This window comes from Toxotes jaculatrix, chromosome 24, assembly GCF_017976425.1.
Source record: "Toxotes jaculatrix isolate fToxJac2 chromosome 24, fToxJac2.pri, whole genome shotgun sequence".
Classification (NCBI taxonomy): Eukaryota; Metazoa; Chordata; class Actinopteri; family Toxotidae; genus Toxotes; species Toxotes jaculatrix.
The window spans coordinates 7,767,380-7,786,131 of record NC_054417.1 but is presented as its reverse complement, the minus strand read 5'-3'; the positions used below and the strand labels follow the sequence as shown (position 1 = coordinate 7,786,131).

The 18,752-nt window shown below is 42.7% G+C and overlaps 1 protein-coding gene across 10 annotated transcripts; it reads right to left on the bottom strand.

Annotated features, from left to right (window-relative positions):
- Nucleotides 1-396: 396 nt before the first annotated feature.
- On the bottom strand, nt 397-18,117 carry abi2b (abl-interactor 2b). 10 transcript variants are annotated; one of them, XM_041032707.1, is made up of 10 exons: nt 17,979-18,117; nt 13,885-14,052; nt 13,518-13,694; nt 12,281-12,384; nt 9,392-9,538; nt 7,691-7,812; nt 5,076-5,240; nt 4,048-4,131; nt 3,131-3,316; nt 397-2,993 (listed from the first exon to the last, which is right to left on the bottom strand). In XM_041032707.1, the coding sequence occupies exons 1-10, from the start codon at nt 18,093-18,095 to the stop codon at nt 2,818-2,820; spliced, it is 1,446 nt and encodes a 481-aa protein (XP_040888641.1). In that variant the 5' UTR covers nt 18,096-18,117; the 3' UTR covers nt 397-2,817. The 10 variants fall into 10 exon arrangements, with proteins under 10 accessions (XP_040888641.1, XP_040888638.1, XP_040888639.1 ...); XM_041032704.1 differs by having other exon boundaries at nt 546-2,993; nt 4,048-4,134; nt 7,691-7,815; XM_041032705.1 differs by having other exon boundaries at nt 546-2,993; nt 7,691-7,815.
- Between the last annotated feature and the right edge of the window lie 635 nt (nt 18,118-18,752).

Below are 18,752 nucleotides of genomic sequence, written 5' to 3'. Positions count from 1 at the left end.
TATATTTATGACAGATTAGATACACATTAGAAGATGTCTCATCTAATAATGTCATATATTTCACTGAATAGAAAAGTAGGAAACCACTGCTCTTTAACACTTAGAAATAACCTTTCAAGCATGGCACTGAACTCTCAGACTATATGTACATATACATATACATACACACACACACACACACACACACACACACATATATATATATATACACACACATGAAGCCAAATATAAAAGAATCCTGAAAACCAGCCTGAATTTTAATCTTGTTGGACTCAAACAGCTTTATCAGCCTCAGAAAGACACAACAGACACCTCTGAATTTTCTGGATTAATATTCCCAATAATTTATACATGGCGTCAACACATAAAAAGAAGAACCAAGACATAACTACACCATAAATCTTAATAATTTTATTGTCTTTGTTCTCATGATTTTACAAATATGATACTTCTGCAATTCAACTTTAACTGTGCAACACAATGGCATTATGGACTGTTAAACTTGACATCCCGAGGGACGTCTGTGACTCCAGGGGCTGTGAATCCTGCAGACCAATGGCCTTATTTGGGATTTTTTTTTTTTTCAGTGTCATCCTGTGAGTGTTAAAAAACAAGAGTCAAGCTTTGCAATTAATATTTAGTGTTACATTTATCATCATTCATTCATTCATCTCCCTCGAGCCCGTTGGGTTTCTTTGTCCGCAGGATTCACTAGCAGCTTACACACAAGGATTTTTCACCACTGACGCAATGACAGCTACTGTCGAGGGGGGGAGGAAGCCGAGTCCCTCCCCTCCATCCTCCCCCACAGGTCAGAGACAGACTCCTCGGACGTGGGCTTGAAGTAAAGTCGTACAGTCTCTTTGGATGAGGCTGGTGGTACCTGGTCAGAGCTGCAGGGCTGCTCGTCTTTTAAAGAATGGGTGATCTCGCCACGAAGGTTTTTGGGACACCAGTACAGATAAGAACAATGGCATGCAAGACTCACATACAGACCCACTTGTTATTATTTCTTTTTTTTTTTTTAATAGAAAATAAAGATTCTGACATAAGTACAAGCACTGAGCCCTCGCAAACACCCAACAGCCAAGCATATTGGAAACTGTACGGAGGACGAACGATGCCTAAACTGACGCCGTTAAGAAGTATCGGGGGCTTGCGACGGTTAAAACCATTTCAACACAACAGCTGGCTTCTTTTCATATTCAGTAAGTCCTGTTTCGAGGACATAATACATCTCACATTTAGATTATTTCTTCTTCTACACCTTTTTTACTACAAATGTATGTGCTTTTGATTTAAAATAACTCGGGAAAACTGATGAAAGAAAAAAAATAAAGATTTGAAGTTCAACGACAATCCACCCAACTCTGGCCAATTTATTGCAAATGAAGTGATGACCTCTGAACAGCAACACACACTTCAATATGGCACAAGCATCTTAGAAATGACCTAAATGCATTGTTGTCGTTGTGGGTGAATATCAAAAAACCAAACCACACCATATTTAAAAATATTAAGACATTAATCGTCAGTAGAGCAGAAAAGAAAAGTTTTTTTTTTTCCTCGTTGAAACATGCAGTCTGCCACTCTGCAAGCAAAACTCGATTCTGGACCCCTTGGTACAACACCAAAAACGTTTGGAGAAAAAGAAAAAAAAAAGATCTTCATCTCGAATGCACATGAACACTGCAAACGACTGGTGCGCCAGTTGAGCTAATATATTTCTTCCTGTATTCATGACAGGAGCTGCAGAGTAAGACTTCAAAATCCAGGTCACTGTGCAACCGAGGATCTCTCGCTTTCCTCTCTCGTTTGAGGGCTGAATGACGATTCCTTCCCCCGATAAACGCACACTGGCCAGCAAAGTGAAGCGTGTAGTGTCTCAACTCGCCTCTTCAAGTTCAACCTCAGACTTGCGCGGCGCAAAAACATTTCAGATAATTAAATAAACCTTGGAAAAAAAAAAAAAAGGGGGGGGGGGGGTCTGGATTTAAAGCACTCTTGGGACTTCCTCTTTGCTTTCAGACGTCTTCTCTGACCCACTTTAATCTAGCTTTGTGTGTGTCACTGTAAGACATTTGATGTGCTTATCTTAGTAAATGTCAGCTTTGGCACACTCCCTGCTGAGGTACCCAACTAAAAGTTTTGTCAAGTACAGAAACTACTATTTTTTTTCCCACCGAGGATATTGTTGTTGCATTATACTTTATATATAGAGAGGTGTATTATTCTCTAAAATGTCTCTGGAGTGTTAAGGAGAATATCCACACATGAAGACATTCTCCTCCAGCCCTTTCTCCGAGGCTGCGACATGGAAATCCAGACTAAATCCCTCTCAGCAGCCCCATCTACCTGCTCACCATTTATCCCACTACAAAAATCCAAATAAATATTGTTTAAAATAAGGGCAAAATGGTAACCAAAAAAAAAAAGAAAAAAAAGAAGCAAAATCAATGTAGTGGCCTCATAATGTAACACAAAACTCTCAAAAGACAATAAATCCATCACCGTCCAGTCCTCAGTCAAATAAAGAAACAAAGAAAGAAATATTACAGGGAAGGATATATCTAGAGTAGTGGTTGTTTTACAATGGCGACTATGTCGAGAGAATGACTGGGCATCAGTTTGTCACGTTGCAACTCCTTTAAAAACTGCCTCCCCTCCCCCCCACCTCTCTTTTCTCTGTTCGCCCGGAGGTGATTATACTCTGATTAAAGTCTTTGACCTTTAACCCTTGGCTCCCCTCCCTCCCCATTCCCTTCCCCAACAAACGCTCCTCCCGCTCCTCTTCCGCTCAGAGGAGGGGGGGACTGTTCAGTCGGCGTAGTGCATGATGGACTCGACGTAGTTTCCGGGGAAGAGGCCCGTGGTCCCGTTCATCACGCCCTCGAACCAGCCGTCATCGTTCTTCTTTATCACGTAGATGATGGCGCCCTCCTGGAACGAAAGCTCGTCTTCTTTGTCGCGGGTGTAGTCGTAGATGGCGACCACTGAGGGAAAATGAGAGAAGGAGTCCATTAGTATAGTGTATATTTTTTGTGACTTTGTGTTTTCCAAAATGACTTGACAATAACAAATTGCAATTAGCTGCAAATTTTATATGTAAGTCCCCCCAGTGATGGCAGACCTTTCTCCAGGTAGTTGCGTGGGGCCCAGGGTGGGTCCTCCTCGGCGTAGGGGTCGCTGTACTCCACCACCGCCGACTCCTCTTCGTCCTCTTCATCCTCGTAGTCCTCTGGCGGCGGAGGAGGAGGTGTAGGCTCCTCAAACACCGGCTCGTCGGCAGGCGGAGGTGGGGGCGGCACATCTGAGACTACAAGTCGTTTTTAGGCAGGCAGGTAGGAAATGAATGCCAATTAGAGGAGAGTTGGAGCATGAAGACGACTGAATTAGTCAAGGACACAGGTGACGGATTGGAAATGACCATGCATTAGAGAACAGACAGCTCATGCTGGACACGCTTACATGCTCAGTACTGTGCATTTTACTCATCATAGAAAGGAAAACTTTATAACCATCGTGCTTTACTGATGCTGAACTCTAAGAACAGTGCAGCCAGCGGTGCACACACTGATGCAACGTGCAGGATAAATCAGAGAGAGGACACACACACAAAAAAAAAATTACAGACACATCATGCTCATGAACAAACGCAAACATGTCTCATTGCTCAGTCAATCTTTACACTCTTATTTACACACATCTTACAGTTAACGAGCGGTTAATCACCATCAGCTGGAAACACTACATGAAGAATAAGTGTGGCAACACTCTGTGGCCACGGTGAGGAACTAGGTGAAATTATAATGTCTCCATTCGTCTCACACTTAATAATTTAAGATCAAAGAAAAGAAAACCATCTGAAACCTGAATGTGGTGACAGCAGCTCGCTGTCCAAGCTGATGCTGGTGGTTGATCGCTCGTTTACTCCAGTAAGAAAACATTCCACCAAAAGAGGACGGACCACTGACGGTAAGTGCTGGGCAGAGGACTTAAAACAAACGGTGGTCATGCAGAGGGAGCGAGGAGCTAAAAGCCACTTACTAGTCTCCTGAACTCGGGCCACAAAGCCCATCAGAGGCAGCTGAGGGGTGATCTGCATGGAGGGGGGAGGGGGCGCGAGCGGGCCTGCTACCACCCAACAAAATCAATACACAGAGACGTAGGAGGACGGGAGGTGTGTCAGAAATAAGAACAGCAAAGACATGAGAAAATGAGGTTAGCATACACAAGAAAAGCTCAGAAGGGAGTTACAGAACAGGAATAAGAAATGCAGAGAATGACTGCAACAGTTACAGGATGCGGGCAATTTTACCACAGCACAGACCTGAGACGTCCATAACTACTCATTTTTCCTCCCACCTGTTGCTACAGTACAGTCAGGCAGGCAGTTCTTGACTAGGGCTGCAACTGACAACGACTTTCATAACCATTCAAAAAAAGAAGAAGTCAAAATATTGACTGATGAATTTAGAAAATTTTAGAAAATAACTTAAGAACGTACCACAGATATCATTTTAATACAAACTGAGATTTCAGTAAAAGCATGGCACTAAGCAGACAGTTCAAGACACAGATGAAGGATCAAAGACCACAAAGAGGTGTGAAGACAGAGAGCTGGTACAGAGGTGAAGTTATAACGGAAAGTGACAAACCACAAAAATCAAACAGATCTTATCAAAAGATGCAGATGCAAGACAGCAGAGTCAGACTCCCTCTGAAATCTAAAGGTCTTCAGAGGAGCTGGACTCTGCTCTGGATCAGAGACAGCTCATTTAAATTGTGGACATTAAACAGACGATGAGATTAAGCTTGAAACAAAGGAGAAAACACAAACATTTATTTTTTTTGGTACTTCTGTGTGTGCAGCTCTAACACTGGCACCTGAGCAGCACCCAGATAGAGACATAAGAGATCTCTCGGTTTCACGATTAGTTCCTCTTCTGGTCAGGAACAGTACTTTAACTCTGACTGTTTCAGCAGTTTGCAGTGTTTCATATGGCACATAAAGCCAGGTGTATTTAAAACCTTATTACAGTCCTGCATTCCTGCACTCTTGCACTCACACATACCTTGGTTCTGGGCGAAATGCGGTCCTCCATTGAGCTGGCTCTGGTTGTGGGCCATGTTGGGCTGACCGGTGACAGACGAGGGTCGGCGGTACGGCAGGGAGCCACCCACCTGCGGGTTTTGGGGCTGCTGCACCGGGCGGTTCATGCTGTAGAACTGAGGAGCACCTGTGAGAGAACACCAGGGGGCAGCAAACAGTCATTCCACAGCAGGAAAGCTTTGGTTTTTCTTCCCATTCTGTGTTTACACTTAATGCTACTTTCTACTTTAATTTTGAAGAGGATGATTTATGGTTCTCTTACAAAAAATAATCCTCCCATGTGTGTCTTTTATAGGCATATTTGATAATGATCATAAAAAAAAAACGGCCTTTGGTTATGAATAATAGTTTCAAGCTAAGCTACTAAAGCAGTGCTTGGAAAAGTCAGTTGACGATAACCTTTAAACTTTGTAAGTGATTAACTGTTAAATTTATTTGCCTTCATGTGCACTGTTCTCCAACAGCTTTACTGCTTCTATTCATACTGTGTTATTATTAGCCTTGGCAGTAACGTGTAAAACAATCAATGGAAGGTGCTGGACTAATCAGGTCTGACTCAGTGACTCATAGGAGATGCCTCTTTATATTTTACGGCTGTGAATGAAACTGTCTGAGGAAACAAAGCCTCTTAATGCATGAAATTGTTAAAATTTTTACAACAAACCAGCTTTGCCAGAATCCACTTCTGCATTCCTCTAGCTGTGCATCTGAAACCCTCTTCTATTTCTAAAACTATTAATGATTTCTCTAACTTCTTCTAATCACATACACTGTTGATAAAATGTGATTAAGTCTGGGTCTAAGCCAAAATATTGAGAAGAAGATGCCAAAAAACCATCTAGATATTGGAAATGATAAGTTAACAGAAGATATTTCAATGACTCAATGACTGTATGGGTTAAATATAACACACCAGCAGATTAATCTTTCAATTTCCATAATGCATCAATATTAACATTTGGTAAATTGTGTTAATTTTCTATTCTGCGGAGCAGCACTGCACATTAACTGATAATTACAATAACCCAGCAGCCACAGAACTTACACACAAAGAAAAGGCCAAATAAATACACATGAAACAAAGAATTCACCACACAGCTCATGCATTATAGATCAGAACATCATCATCATCAACACAGACACAGGCAGCTGATGAGATGCTGTGAAGAATGGAGAGCGGAGAATCCAGCAGCAGAGGGAAATTGCACAGCCTGAGGAAGAAGCAGAAGAGCTGCACATAAACCAGACTTGTTGCTGTACGTTATCCAGACTTCTGATGGTCCGGACAGTTTTGATAAACATTCGGAGGTGAAGTTCTCCACAGTGACCTTTAGAGCTGGATTTCTGATTCAGTGCTCAGATTCAGTGCTCAGCTGTTTGGAGGGAAAGGATAGGTGGCGAAACGAGACTTAGTTGCTGAGGATTTTCCTTTGACATCTGACAGATTTGACAGATTTGGGTTCTTGCAATAATCATTTAAAAAAGTATATATGTATGTATGTATGACAAAGAAACAATTGCATAGCCGATTTCTTGAATATTTTAAAACCAGAATTGTTTACATCCATGTTCACTGGTTTACAGTCTTTGTTTTCCTTCCCTTTGCTGCCACACTGCTACATAACTTGGCACGTTACCGCCACCGTCTGTCACTCAGTGGAACAGCCTGTCAGGAGATGAATGGCAGGGATCCACCCTTAAAACATGCTGTTCCATGGTGCAACCAGTGGTGAAAAACTCCATGAGGTTCCTTTCAAAAGATTTCTAGATTACTGAATCTGGATAAATATCAATATAAATTTTACTGCTACTACTGACTTAGATATGACTTGGTATTCAACACTTACTCTTTACTACACTTAAAGCTTAATTTGAAGCTTGATCCAAATCTGAGCAGGGATGATAAACAAGCGTTACAAGCTGTCAGACAATACCACTGAATATCCTGGGTGATGACATGCTGGTGGATGAACAACATCTGGGTCTCCAAGCAGGAGGATGCATGGCAGGGGAGGCGGGATGGAGGGTGTGCAGAGGAACGGGTGAGCTTTTCCCACCGGGTCACACTCACCTTGTGCAGGGTTGCCGTAAGTAGCGGGGCCCGTGCCAGTGGGGGCCACAGAGGCGGGTAGCTGGGGAGGGGGTGGGGGTACAGGCGGGATCTCTACAGGGGGGTTTGGGGCCTGTGGGGGGCTGTCTAGGGCAGAGGTGGGTGGCCCAGGGGTAGTGGCAGAGGTGGCGGTGTTGGGGGGAGGTTTAGCTGGGTTGGATTGGGGAGGGGCTGAACCTGAGGGGTCAAAGGTGAGGGCATTGAAGAGGTAAAAAAATAAATAAATAAGGAGGGAGAGGAAAGATAAGTGAGGGAGGTCAAGACAAGATAAAAGTGAGAAGGGAGGAAAGGACTGCAGCAGATCCAGGGTTCCACACATTCTCATTTGACTAAGAAACATTGAATTTGAGACCTAGAGTATGCAGCACTCCTGAATACTGAACAAAGATTAGTAAGGTTAGTTGGTTTCAGGCACTCATTTATCCTGCAGTCATCTGCTGACAGAGGAAAGAGGAAGCAGGCGTTACCTGGGAAGGCAGTGGGCGGGGCTGGGGTCGGCACAGCGATGGGCACGCCCACGCTGCCACTGCCGCTGTTCTCTCGGCTGCTGCTGCGACTGCTGCTGGGGTGGCTGCCTCCGCTGCTCCCACTGCTGGTGGTAGGGCAGCAAACACGTCAGAGCTCGAGCACTCAGACACACACACACACTGTCACGCAGTCACACATTCAGCCTTCTAGCAGAAGCTGCACCTCTGCCCTAGCTCTTCTTAGACTACACTAAATCCAATACTACACATCTTTTTAAAAAAGGTCGGTACCTGAAATACATAGCCCTTTTCCACCAAACAGTTTCAGGGACAGGGACCATGGAGCCCCAGGAACAACACTCAGGAACTGAATTTATGAAATTAAAGTCCCATTGAGGCAACATCAGACATTGCAAACTCTGCTTGATCATTCCAGGGCCATCACAAAGAGCAGGCAAATTTTTGGCACCAGGAACTTTGGCAGGGAAATGTAATTTATGCAGGTAAGCTTCCTGAGCTCCTGGGCCCCTGAATAAGCTGCTGTGGTGAAAACAGGCTGAAGTATTAAGGAAATTATCTACTTTAATGCAGCTAAGTTTAGTTTTACACCATATGAGTGGCATTCATCTCTCTTCTCCTGCCTTGTATTCCAGCTGCACAACTACAGATGTGCAACCAGCCTGGAATGACTGAGCTCAGGTACAGTGTGTTCAGGATCTCGAAGTCCTAACCTGTTTCCTTTCTTCTCGATAACTCAGATTAACAACGTGGCACCCTCATGAGCACTGATGTGTTAGCGTGAGCCGTTATGCCTTTGAAATGTCACAGTGATAAAAAAGCAGCTAGAAGCCTCACCAAGGTCACATGACACAGGTGACGCAGCAGCGACACAAGACAAAGACAAAGATATGACACGCTATAAAAGCAGGAAGCATCGAGACACATGGGGCAGACTTTCTGTTACACAGAAGAGAGCGCATGGCTGAGAGATGAAGAAAATATGCTGTGGATGGAGCGGTGCGGATAAATACTCGTGCTGAGAGGAGAGTCAGGGAAAGTTATCTTGTCTATTTCCAGACCAGAAATATTAAAAACATTTGGCCAACAGATGGGGCGCAATGACGAAACCCACCCCCTCCTCCCCTCCCCAACGTTTAACCCCATGCTTTTACTTCTCTCACAGCAGACAGGGAAATCTATGAATATCTCTCCATGTTTGGGATGAAAGAGCATCATCTTGGAAGATGAGCTGACACTGGGCTGACAGGACTGTGGGGGCGTCGCTGCCTATTTAATGACTATTACCATAGGAACCTGCGTCTAGCCGTGCTAAATACAGCTCTGGATCTCTACCTCGTCCTCATTTCTTTGTCCTTATCTGAGCAGCGAGGAGAGCATACAGGTGAGGGATTTCCAAATAAAATGCCAATCTGGGCTTTCCCTAAGAGCTGGCACTGTTAGGAAGAGGTCAAAAATGTGAGTTTAGGTGGAATTAAAAAAAAAAAAAAAAAAAGGGGGAGTAAAGGTGATTACACTGTCCACGATGAGTCATTTCAGAGAGGAAGAGCGGGAAAGATGTTCAGATGCTGGCTCGCATTTTTACGTGTAGGAGAGGAGAAGAAGAAAGGGGAGGAGGTAGAGGAAAAAGGGGGCTTGTTTAATAAGTGTAGAGAGGCATGCTGGGAAGGGGGAGGGGGGTACCTGTACGTGCGGTTCCTCTGATTAACGGATGCAGTGCGTGCAGGGCTCTGCTGGGGGTGCGCCATGTTGCGCGTCGGGCTTGAGACGTAGTCGTTAGGGACAACGGGTGGACGCACCGGCTCAAGCGTCCTATAGGGGGAGTGGCGCCTGCGAGAGGGTCAGGAGGACAGGAGTCGAGGGAGGAGGAGGAAGGAGGGGGCATCCACAGAGAAGTGTAGGGGAGGGGGGAGGAGTAGGAGGAGAGCAAGAAACAAACAAGTGCAAACTTAAAAAATGGGGTATGACAGGTGGTGGAACATCGGGGTCGGCTGGGGTCCACAGGTGTTGTCGGACAAACTGCAGAGGCGAAGTCAGGACGAAACGCAATCACTGCTGTCACCTAAAAACCCCACTTCCATAACGTGCACTGTGTCCCTGGTCTAGTATACTGAAAGAAATGTCTTTTATCTAATACACTCAAAGGGCCAGGGACAAAGTAACACGCTCTGAGCTCGTACGTTTATTACTATTTGTTTCATTCCCTCATTTATTTTTATTAAAGGACTGTGGCCAAGATATGTGCTGAGGGATTTTGGACAATAAAACTCAGAGCTCTCTGGTGGACACTGTTTCTAAAGGACCTCAAACACAGCTTTGCCATCTCTGTTCTTATTTCTGCTTTCCAAAGACTTGTAAGACAACAGAAGGCTACGTCCATAAATCCAAATGACAAAATGTATTTCAAGATATAAAGACGACGGAGGCCACATCCCTCACTTAAGTTACTTGAGATGCTTCTGTCCCTGGCAAAGAGACAATCTGGGGCTGAAAAGCTAAACTTTTACATGTAGGGAGCAGATAAAAGTGAGCCCTTTGCCAGATAGAAATCCAAATGACAATTTTCCGGATAAGATAAATGTGTTTTGCCCTGAAAACAACAAGACAAGACAGCAAACGCTATGTGCAAATGATCCTGAAATGACATAAAAGATTTTTTAAGGAGCCTAAAGTAATGGAAAAGGGCGTTAGATCGACTGAATTAAATTCCCATCTGTTCTGCCAGTGTCCCTGAGGAAGACGGTGAATCCCTGCCTACATATTCTGAACTAGAAACCTGCAAATTCATTAAATAAAAACGCAGAAAGTGATTTTTAACCCAACAGCAGCGCTATGCTAATGACGTCCTCGGTTTTCGAAAAGGGGGCGAAAAATATAACCCTGAGATTTATTGATCTGGGCCTGAAAAGATGTACTGGCATGTAAATTTCCCAGCTGACACAGTGGGGTGACCCATCTCTGAGCACTGTTGCTATGGCAAAACGTTGCTATGAGGAATATGGGGCAGCCAGGAGTGGGCGGGCTGGGTCAAAAACACACAACTGAAAGTAAAATTGAAAAACAAACGAAGAGGAAGTTGAATAACAGAAGAGAAACGATAAATTAAAATCACGAATAAGATGTCCGTCCGAAGCCACAGGCTGCGGCAGAAGGTGCATCATGGAAGGTTGGAGCTGTGGTTGATCGGCATGCGTCTTGAAGGGACAGGGACACAAACACCGACACACACCCCCGAACACACAAATCACCCTCAGAGGACTCAGAGACAGACAATTCTGGAGGTGATGGAGAGGGGGCTGACACACACACATTTTTTCCCCACAAACACAGAGAAACACAAACAGAACTTGACGCCCAGGAAGGTCCCAAGGGTGACAAGAACACAACATTGATGTGCTGCACTAGCAGAGTCCCTGTGGGATAAGAGATACCTTCAACAGTCAGACACAGAACAGAAAAAACATCAAAAACCTCTACAGCTCTGGGATCATGAGTTCTTACAGACAAAATATAAAAACAACATTTAAACTCTACCCTTATTCCACACACACAATCAGGGTGGGAAATGACCACACGCTATTGGTCACATGGCAGTATTCTGTCTCCTTTAACTACCGTGGCCAGTCAAGAGTTTGTATCCAGATTATAGCCTGGACAGAATACAGAAAACTTCTGTAAAAATACTAAAACTTCATAAACAACACAAATACAGTAAAAACATATTAGTCAAATGTATAAAAATAATAAATTAAATCTAAAAATATCAAAAATTCTCTGCTTCAAGCTCCTACAAAGTGTTGGTTTCCTGCCTTTTGTTATCTTGTATAATAATATTTTCTTTCAGTGAAGTAAAAACTTAACACCATCTGACTGATAGCTGTAGATAATTTGCCACCCTGATTCGCACCGCCAGCGAGAGGAGTAGAATTTCTGACTGTAGACTGTGTGATAAAGTTCCTCCTGTGCCCTGGCATTCGACAAATGCTAATAAAAGATTGAAGACTGGGAGATCTGAGAGCTCAGCACCTGTAAAACATTCTGCTAAAACCCTGGCTCAGTCACAACAGAAGGGACTTTCCAGACCCAATTACATGCCTTGTTTTAAATTTTAATCAAACTACATGCTGAAATTTGACAGTTTGGAGTTTCATAAACCCTTTATTTTTGTAAATGTTTTAGCATTCACCCAGAGCAGAATGGTGGCTACATGGTTAGTATTCTCAGGGAGGAGGTTTATGCTTGATGTAAAGATTTCTGCTCCATGAAGAGAAAATGGGAAAATTAAACAATTTTTTTAAAAAAGGGAGACGCCCGATCCAGTCTTCCCAGCACAGACCAAAAAACAAAGAGTACCACTGTGATGAGAACTGGCACTGAAATGCATTTTAAACCACCCCAAGGACACTAATTAAACAAAGAGGTGAAGGGGCGATGATGAAACTGGGAGCAACCAGGCCCATCTGAGGGGCTCGTGGTTTCTCTCCCAAAGCCACAAACACACATTCAGCCTCTGACGGACACAACTCGGCCTCCATCTGAACACGCATCAAGACGCCGGCACAGTTTACATACCCAAGGGTCCCTTTGCCTGTCATGGGCGGGCTGGGGGGCTTCTGTGTGGGGGGGTTGGTGCGAGGGAGACCGCCTCCTCCAGCCTTCATGTTCTGGGCGCTGGCCTATGGCAGGAAGACATGAGTGAGGATATGTGTTGGTTAACCACAGTACTTTAAAAGGAGAAGTTCACATCTTGCCAAGCTAGATGAGAAGATCAATACCTCTCACATCTATTAGTTTAATATAAAGTTGGAGCCAGGAGACGGTTTGCTAAGCTAACCAGTGTCATACTGAAGAGACAGAAATGAGAAGTGGTATCGATCTTCTCCCTTCATCCTTGACAAGAAAGTAAATAAGGGTAGTTCATGAAATGCCAAACAATTCCTTTAACAGCAAACATGCTCCTAGAACATTTAACAAAATGTAAAAACCAAAAAGATAAATACATAAAGACAGACTGCTCCCACAGCACTTCAAAACAAAACAACTCATTCAAAAAACACAAAACCACCTCCCTTGTTTGAGGCTCTTACTTTAAAAATCTTACCTTAAACCTTTGCAACCACTACGGTTGATTATTAAGATAAAATTAGGCAAGCAGAAAGAGAGAAAGAGAAGAAACCAGGGGATTAGTGTGTGAAGGAAGAGAGGAAAAACAACAATTACTCATGCATGTGGTACATAGAGCCAAGATGGTAAGATTCAAGCAACAATGGCTCAGTGTTGAGATTGAAGGAATTTGTTCTTTGAGACCCTTGTAAGGTTGAAGCTTGGCCTTTGATTTGAGGGGGAACAAGCTCGTCTTTGTTCCCAAAGTCAGTGGGAAAGTAGCTTTGCAAAATCACTTTTACCTTTTTATTAAATAAAATCATTACCAGGACAGGAACCTGTTAGCAGAAGCAGGTGAAGGATTTCCAACAACAGAAGATGCAGTGTGTTTAGCAGAGTTTATGTCCTGGGTGATATTAGTTTCCCATCGTGGTGTGAAGCCTGAGTCATTGATTTTTTTCTAACATTACTTGTCACAGAAACCAAGTAGAGATTGCTTGACCTCTAAAAGTCCTTTTCCTATTTATTTCACTACTGCCCAAATTTACTACTTGTAATCTTCCTATCCACCCTGGTGCAAACACATTTGTTTCACTAAAAGTCAAATGAACTTAATTAAGACCTTTCTGGGGGATTGGCAGCAGTGATTCTTCCACACAATTAAACCTATTTGGTAAAATACAGGGGAAAAGAAGGAAATGACCACCTTCACTCCGTGGCCCATGTCGTCTAACAGGCTGTAGTCAATGGGCTTGCGGATGTAGCGCACGGGCCTCTCTGGATTGGCTGGGGCGATGATCTTGTGTGTGCGGGATGTGTTCTTGTTGGTGGTGAGGATGCCAATCTCCCGCCGGGCTACCTTCTCTTTGTGGATGTCCACCGTCTGAGGACAAGAAGCAAAGGACAAGACATTCTTGTTAATTTCATCATTTATTTTTGACTCACAAGCCAAGGCCTGTTGTCACCTTGACCACTGTGTTAACAGTTATTTAAGATGGCTAAACCATAATGTCTTTAGGAAAGGTGGGGTAATCGTTATTCTTGGTGTTCAGTTCTGTGAGTCAGCTCCTGACCTGTGAGATGTGGTTGATGGAGGACTCCATGCGGCGGAGCTGTGAGGCCTGGATGTCCAGCATCTGCAGGACATTGTTGGCCAGCGTGTTGATCAGGTAGGCTACGCTGGCCAGAGACTGGGTGGTATAGTTCTTGGTCTCCTCCAGCGCCCTCTGCTTGTCTGGAGACTGAAAAAGAGAAAGGACAAGTGAGAAGAATGACATCCATCTCTAATCAGTGTGTCCTGTAATGCAGGCATAATGCAATGAAGATAAGTGATTTCAACATAAAAACTTTATTACGTGTTGAAATGTTTTCTGTTGCCCGTTAAGACGCAGTAAAAAACACATGCTACCGATTAACACTGTGGGTAAAATAAATCTCAGCATGGATATTGCCAACATTCTTATTTTTTGTGATATTGTGAAATTAGAGGCAAAACTGAAAGTTACTATAACAGCACTGCCAACAGTAATAATGGCAAACAGGTGACAGTTTAACAGTCAGTCGAATAACACAGCAGCTTCTGATTTGGTCAAGTATTTTAAGCATTTACATTTCATGAAAAACAGCGACCCATGTCAAGCGTATGTGTATCAGTCCTAAAGCTGAAACTACACCACTTTCATAATTGCTGTTTTATTTATGAGATATAAGAAAATAATAAAGAGCAGTCTATGGTAATTTCACCCGAGAACAAGGTGACGCTTTTAATTTTCTTTTTTTAATCTCACAACCAGTCCAGAACCCGAAGATATACAGTTTATTATTGTATATAATACAGAAAAGCAGCAATCTTCACATCTGAGGAGCTGAAACTGATGTTTTTTAAACTTTTTTGCTTGAAAAATGACTGAAAAGTTAATAATCAACTAACAGTTTAATCTTTGCAGCTCTAAACTGGCCTAAAGTACTTTTGACAGGATGTTAAATAAGTTAAAACCACTTTCTTGCTTTGCTGTGACACTGCAATATCAGATGTTCAATGTAAACATCGCACGCAGGGTGTCTGCGTGTAATGTGCAATTTGTGGCATCAACATGAAGGGAAACTGCTGCTTCAACGTTTCAGTGCCAAGAAGAAGCATTTCAGTGAAGTTAGAAAAAAAAAACCTTAATGGCCTGGAAGTGAGTCGCAGGTAATAAATACAGCTGCAGCCAGAGTAAAAGGAGTCTTGTGAGGCTGCTGGTCGGGCCGTGGGCTCAGCGTGGGCACATCAACAGGAACATCAAAGGGCAGATGAATCAGCTAATGTTTCTGCTGGGAAACGGTGCTCCTTGCTGACACTGTGGCCTGTAGCACTGCATGCAGGTTTGGGTTGTAACAGGCTACAAGTACTTAATTTTTAAAATTGAAAGCAACTTATTTGTCATTTTATCGTTGGTCATTTTTCAAACAAAAATGTCACAAAATTCTTTCTCTTCGTTCTTTCACTGTTTTTTTTTTATATTTTACAGCCAAGGTGATTAGTCAATAATCAAAATAAATAACATAATAATAGTAATAATAAACCAAAATATAATTAATTTAGAAACTGAGGAGAATACTTACAGAGTACCTCACTCCTTATTTTACAAAGATGCATAAAGGCTCATCATCTGGGGAAACTGAAGGAAATTTTTTCACTATTTTCTCATGTCTTAATCTACTAATGTGGATAATAATAAGTAGAGCACTTAATAATGAATATAACAGTTGCAACCTTAAAACAAAACCATTAATCATCTGTTTTCAAAACAGTTGTCCCTTCTTTTTGTATGCATAGCATAGCAGCAAACTGATTACTTGACGGAGCATAAACACACTCAGCACACAGCAGCCTTTGGGTCATGATTGGATATTGATTGATTGATTTCATTTGATTTCTGCTTTGTCAAATGTTTGTACAGCGTAACTCAGTCTGTGTTATGCTGTTTTTAACCATAAAGCTGTAAGCTGATGCTGAGTAATGCTGATGCCCGCTCTGACATTTATAGTTAAACTGGTATAAGACAACACAAAACTGTAAAAGTCATAATAAGAAACAGCACAATATACCCAACGGGCAGGGGTGTCCCACTAGTTGAAACAGCAGCATCCTCAGTGGTTACATGTCAGTTCCCTTTTATTTGAAAACACACACATTTATATCTTGTTGTGATACAAGATTCAGAGGAATCACGAAGTGAAATCCATTCTAACAAATCATCAGGCAGTCTGCAAACAAACAGCATCATTTAAGAGGAGTGTGGAGGTTGCAGCATTGCCAAAATATGAGGACAAACAAGTTACGTGGCAAAAGTCAGGTGTGTAGCTGTAGCTTCTGCCCAGAAGGCAGAAAGGAAATATTTTCTGTTCTTTTTTTTGTCTTTCTAAGAAAGACAGATGGATACAAACATCTGCTTATAAATTATGATTATTTTCAATTACCTACTCCATAATTTTCTTACTCAATACATGTAACACTTCTAATTAGTCCCAAAATGCAAAGGCCTTTCTTGGAAATAGACTCATAATTAACAACTAAATGCAAGGTTTCTTTAGAAAATTATGACTTAAGTTTCCAGGAAATTAGCGAGAAAATATGGGACTTGTAATTTTAAAAAAACATTAGCATACAGTTCAACATATCACAAAAAAAGTACTAACACCCTGAGCATCAGACTAATTTTCTGAATCAAGAGTCTTAAGTTAAAAGGCATTGAAATCTGTACAGAATGTAAAGCCCTCTGACGCAAATTTGTGACATTAGGCTACATTAATAAAACTAAGTTGATTTGAGTTTAAGTTTTAGTTCACACACCTGTAGCATGTGGATTACAGGTGGGGAAAAAACAAAGAAGTATAGTATCCTAGCCAAAGCTTTAAAAAATGTAAAATTAAGCACTCTTCAAGCACAAATTCAACAAGTGTCCATGCCTACATGACTTATTTTACAAGATTTAGAGACAGCCATGGCAGGGCAAAGATGTGAATTTGAGCTGAGAAGGAGAGATGAAGCATCCCACTGACTATCCCCCCGATGACTCCTTCTGTCTAACTAATCTATTAGTGTAATACCCATCTGACAGCAGCTGAGTAAACCTTGCAGGGTGAGAAGAAACCAGGGCAGCCTGCCAGACAGCAAGCTGCCAACATCCGAGGGCCACGGCCGCCACCTCCTCCTCCCTCACAGGTTAACCTGTCAGACCTGATCAGCCCTGTTCATCAAGGATGTCAGATTTCAGTATCACACCTTGTCAAAACCTCTTCTGGCAAACACTGTGGTCCCAAATTTCACACCTATCAAACCTGGCCTGTAAAGTCTGAGATGAGAGAAAGCTCAGATACACAAAACCGCTGAAAAAGTGAGATCACACCTGCAGCATATCACAAATAAAGGGTATGAATGGGGCTGATCGACTCCTCTCATACACACATTAAGGCAAAAAAGCTGAGCAAATCAACAATTTTTAAAGATGCTGACACAGAAATGCAACATTACACTGTCCTTTTTAACCTCAAGCTCAAGGTATGAAAGGAAATAAGCCATCATAGCTAAAAAGCCTTTAACTTCAGCATTTTAATGGGTTATAGGCACAATTTCAGTGTATTTATATGGCTGCAGCATTAAGAATGCAACATCATAAATCAGTGGTTTATCTTCTGTCAACCAAAGCTCATCGGAGATTACTCTGGCTTGATATCGCGTCCTACATCTCCGGCCGGACCCTGATCAGCTGGCTGCTGTAGCGACAGTGATTGATCCCACGGAGAGCAGAGAAATTGATTTTCACGGTGCCTGTTTGGTTATTTAGACCGTGGGTGATGCCGAGCAGCTGGCTAGCGAGCTACCTGGCTAACGCTGTAGCCCACCGTGGATGTACAAGTCACACACACACCGTTATGTCGATGGGAATACGCCCCCAAAACACCGCTGATGCCTCTTGGCACGAACACAGCTTGGGGAATGACAAATCATGTGATAGTTATGTGAACAAAATACTCTGACAGCGTGTTGTTTTAGCTTTAGCCGAAGATAGCTAACCACATCGCCAGCGTTAGCAACAGCTAGCCCAGCATCAGTTCGCCCCTCCGTGGTGTCGCCAACACAAAAACCACACCGTTTTTCTCCTCCACACAGGCGACAGCCTACCTGGACATAGTTGCTCTCGCAGTACTCCGCGACCCTTTCCAAATTGGTAAAACTGTCTAATAGTGCGCTTCGTCCTGCTGGAATCTCCTCTTCCAGAAGCATTTGTAGCTCCGCCATTTTCACATCTTTAGCGGAGCAGTGTGAATGTGTGGGGGAGCTCACTGGCGCCACCGCGGCCGTGTGCGGTACTGCAGGGATTCTCCCAGCAGCTGGCGGAGAGCAGGGGTTCCCAAAATTAATAATGTTTAGAAGAGAAACGCATTAAAACAGATTCACCACTGTTTAAACACGTTTGAGACTATGGGGTTTGCAAAATACTGGAGAAACTGCTTGTAATATGTTTATTCTTGTTATATTTTTATTAGCTTTGAGTTCAGGAATATTGTAGATCCACACCAAATCAGTGAATGAAATATTTGCAATAAAAAAAGAGACTTCATTTATCTCCCATGGGTGTTCCCTCTTTAATGCAGTTACAGAGCAGCAGCCAACTGCCCTGATGCCTCCAAAAAGCTTCAGACTCCACGATTTGTTTTTCCATAATGCGATTAACTTGAATTGTTTTCATTTATACCCAGATAAACTATTAATCTAATAATAATAAAAAAATTATAATGAAAACAATCATTAGTTTCAGGCCTAATTTAATTTTGTTAAATATTTCCATGTGTAGGCAGGAAACATTTAAAAGATCTGATGCAGCACACAATTTAAAACTGAATTATTTTAGATCTGCCTGTTAGTGAAGCAGTGACACACAAAATAAAATGAAAG

Coding starts and splice junctions, on each gene's coding strand:
- abi2b (XM_041032704.1), bottom strand. CDS start 18,095: ATGGCGGAGCTACAAATGCTTCTGGAAGAGGAGATTCCAGCAGGACGA. Junction 12,385..13,517: donor ACATGGGCCACGGAGTGAAG/GTGGTCATTTCC, acceptor TTCCTGCCATAG/GCCAGCGCCCAGAACATGAA. Junction 9,539..12,280: donor ACAGGCAAAGGGACCCTTGG/GTATGTAAACTG, acceptor ACCCTCTCGCAG/GCGCCACTCCCCCTATAGGA.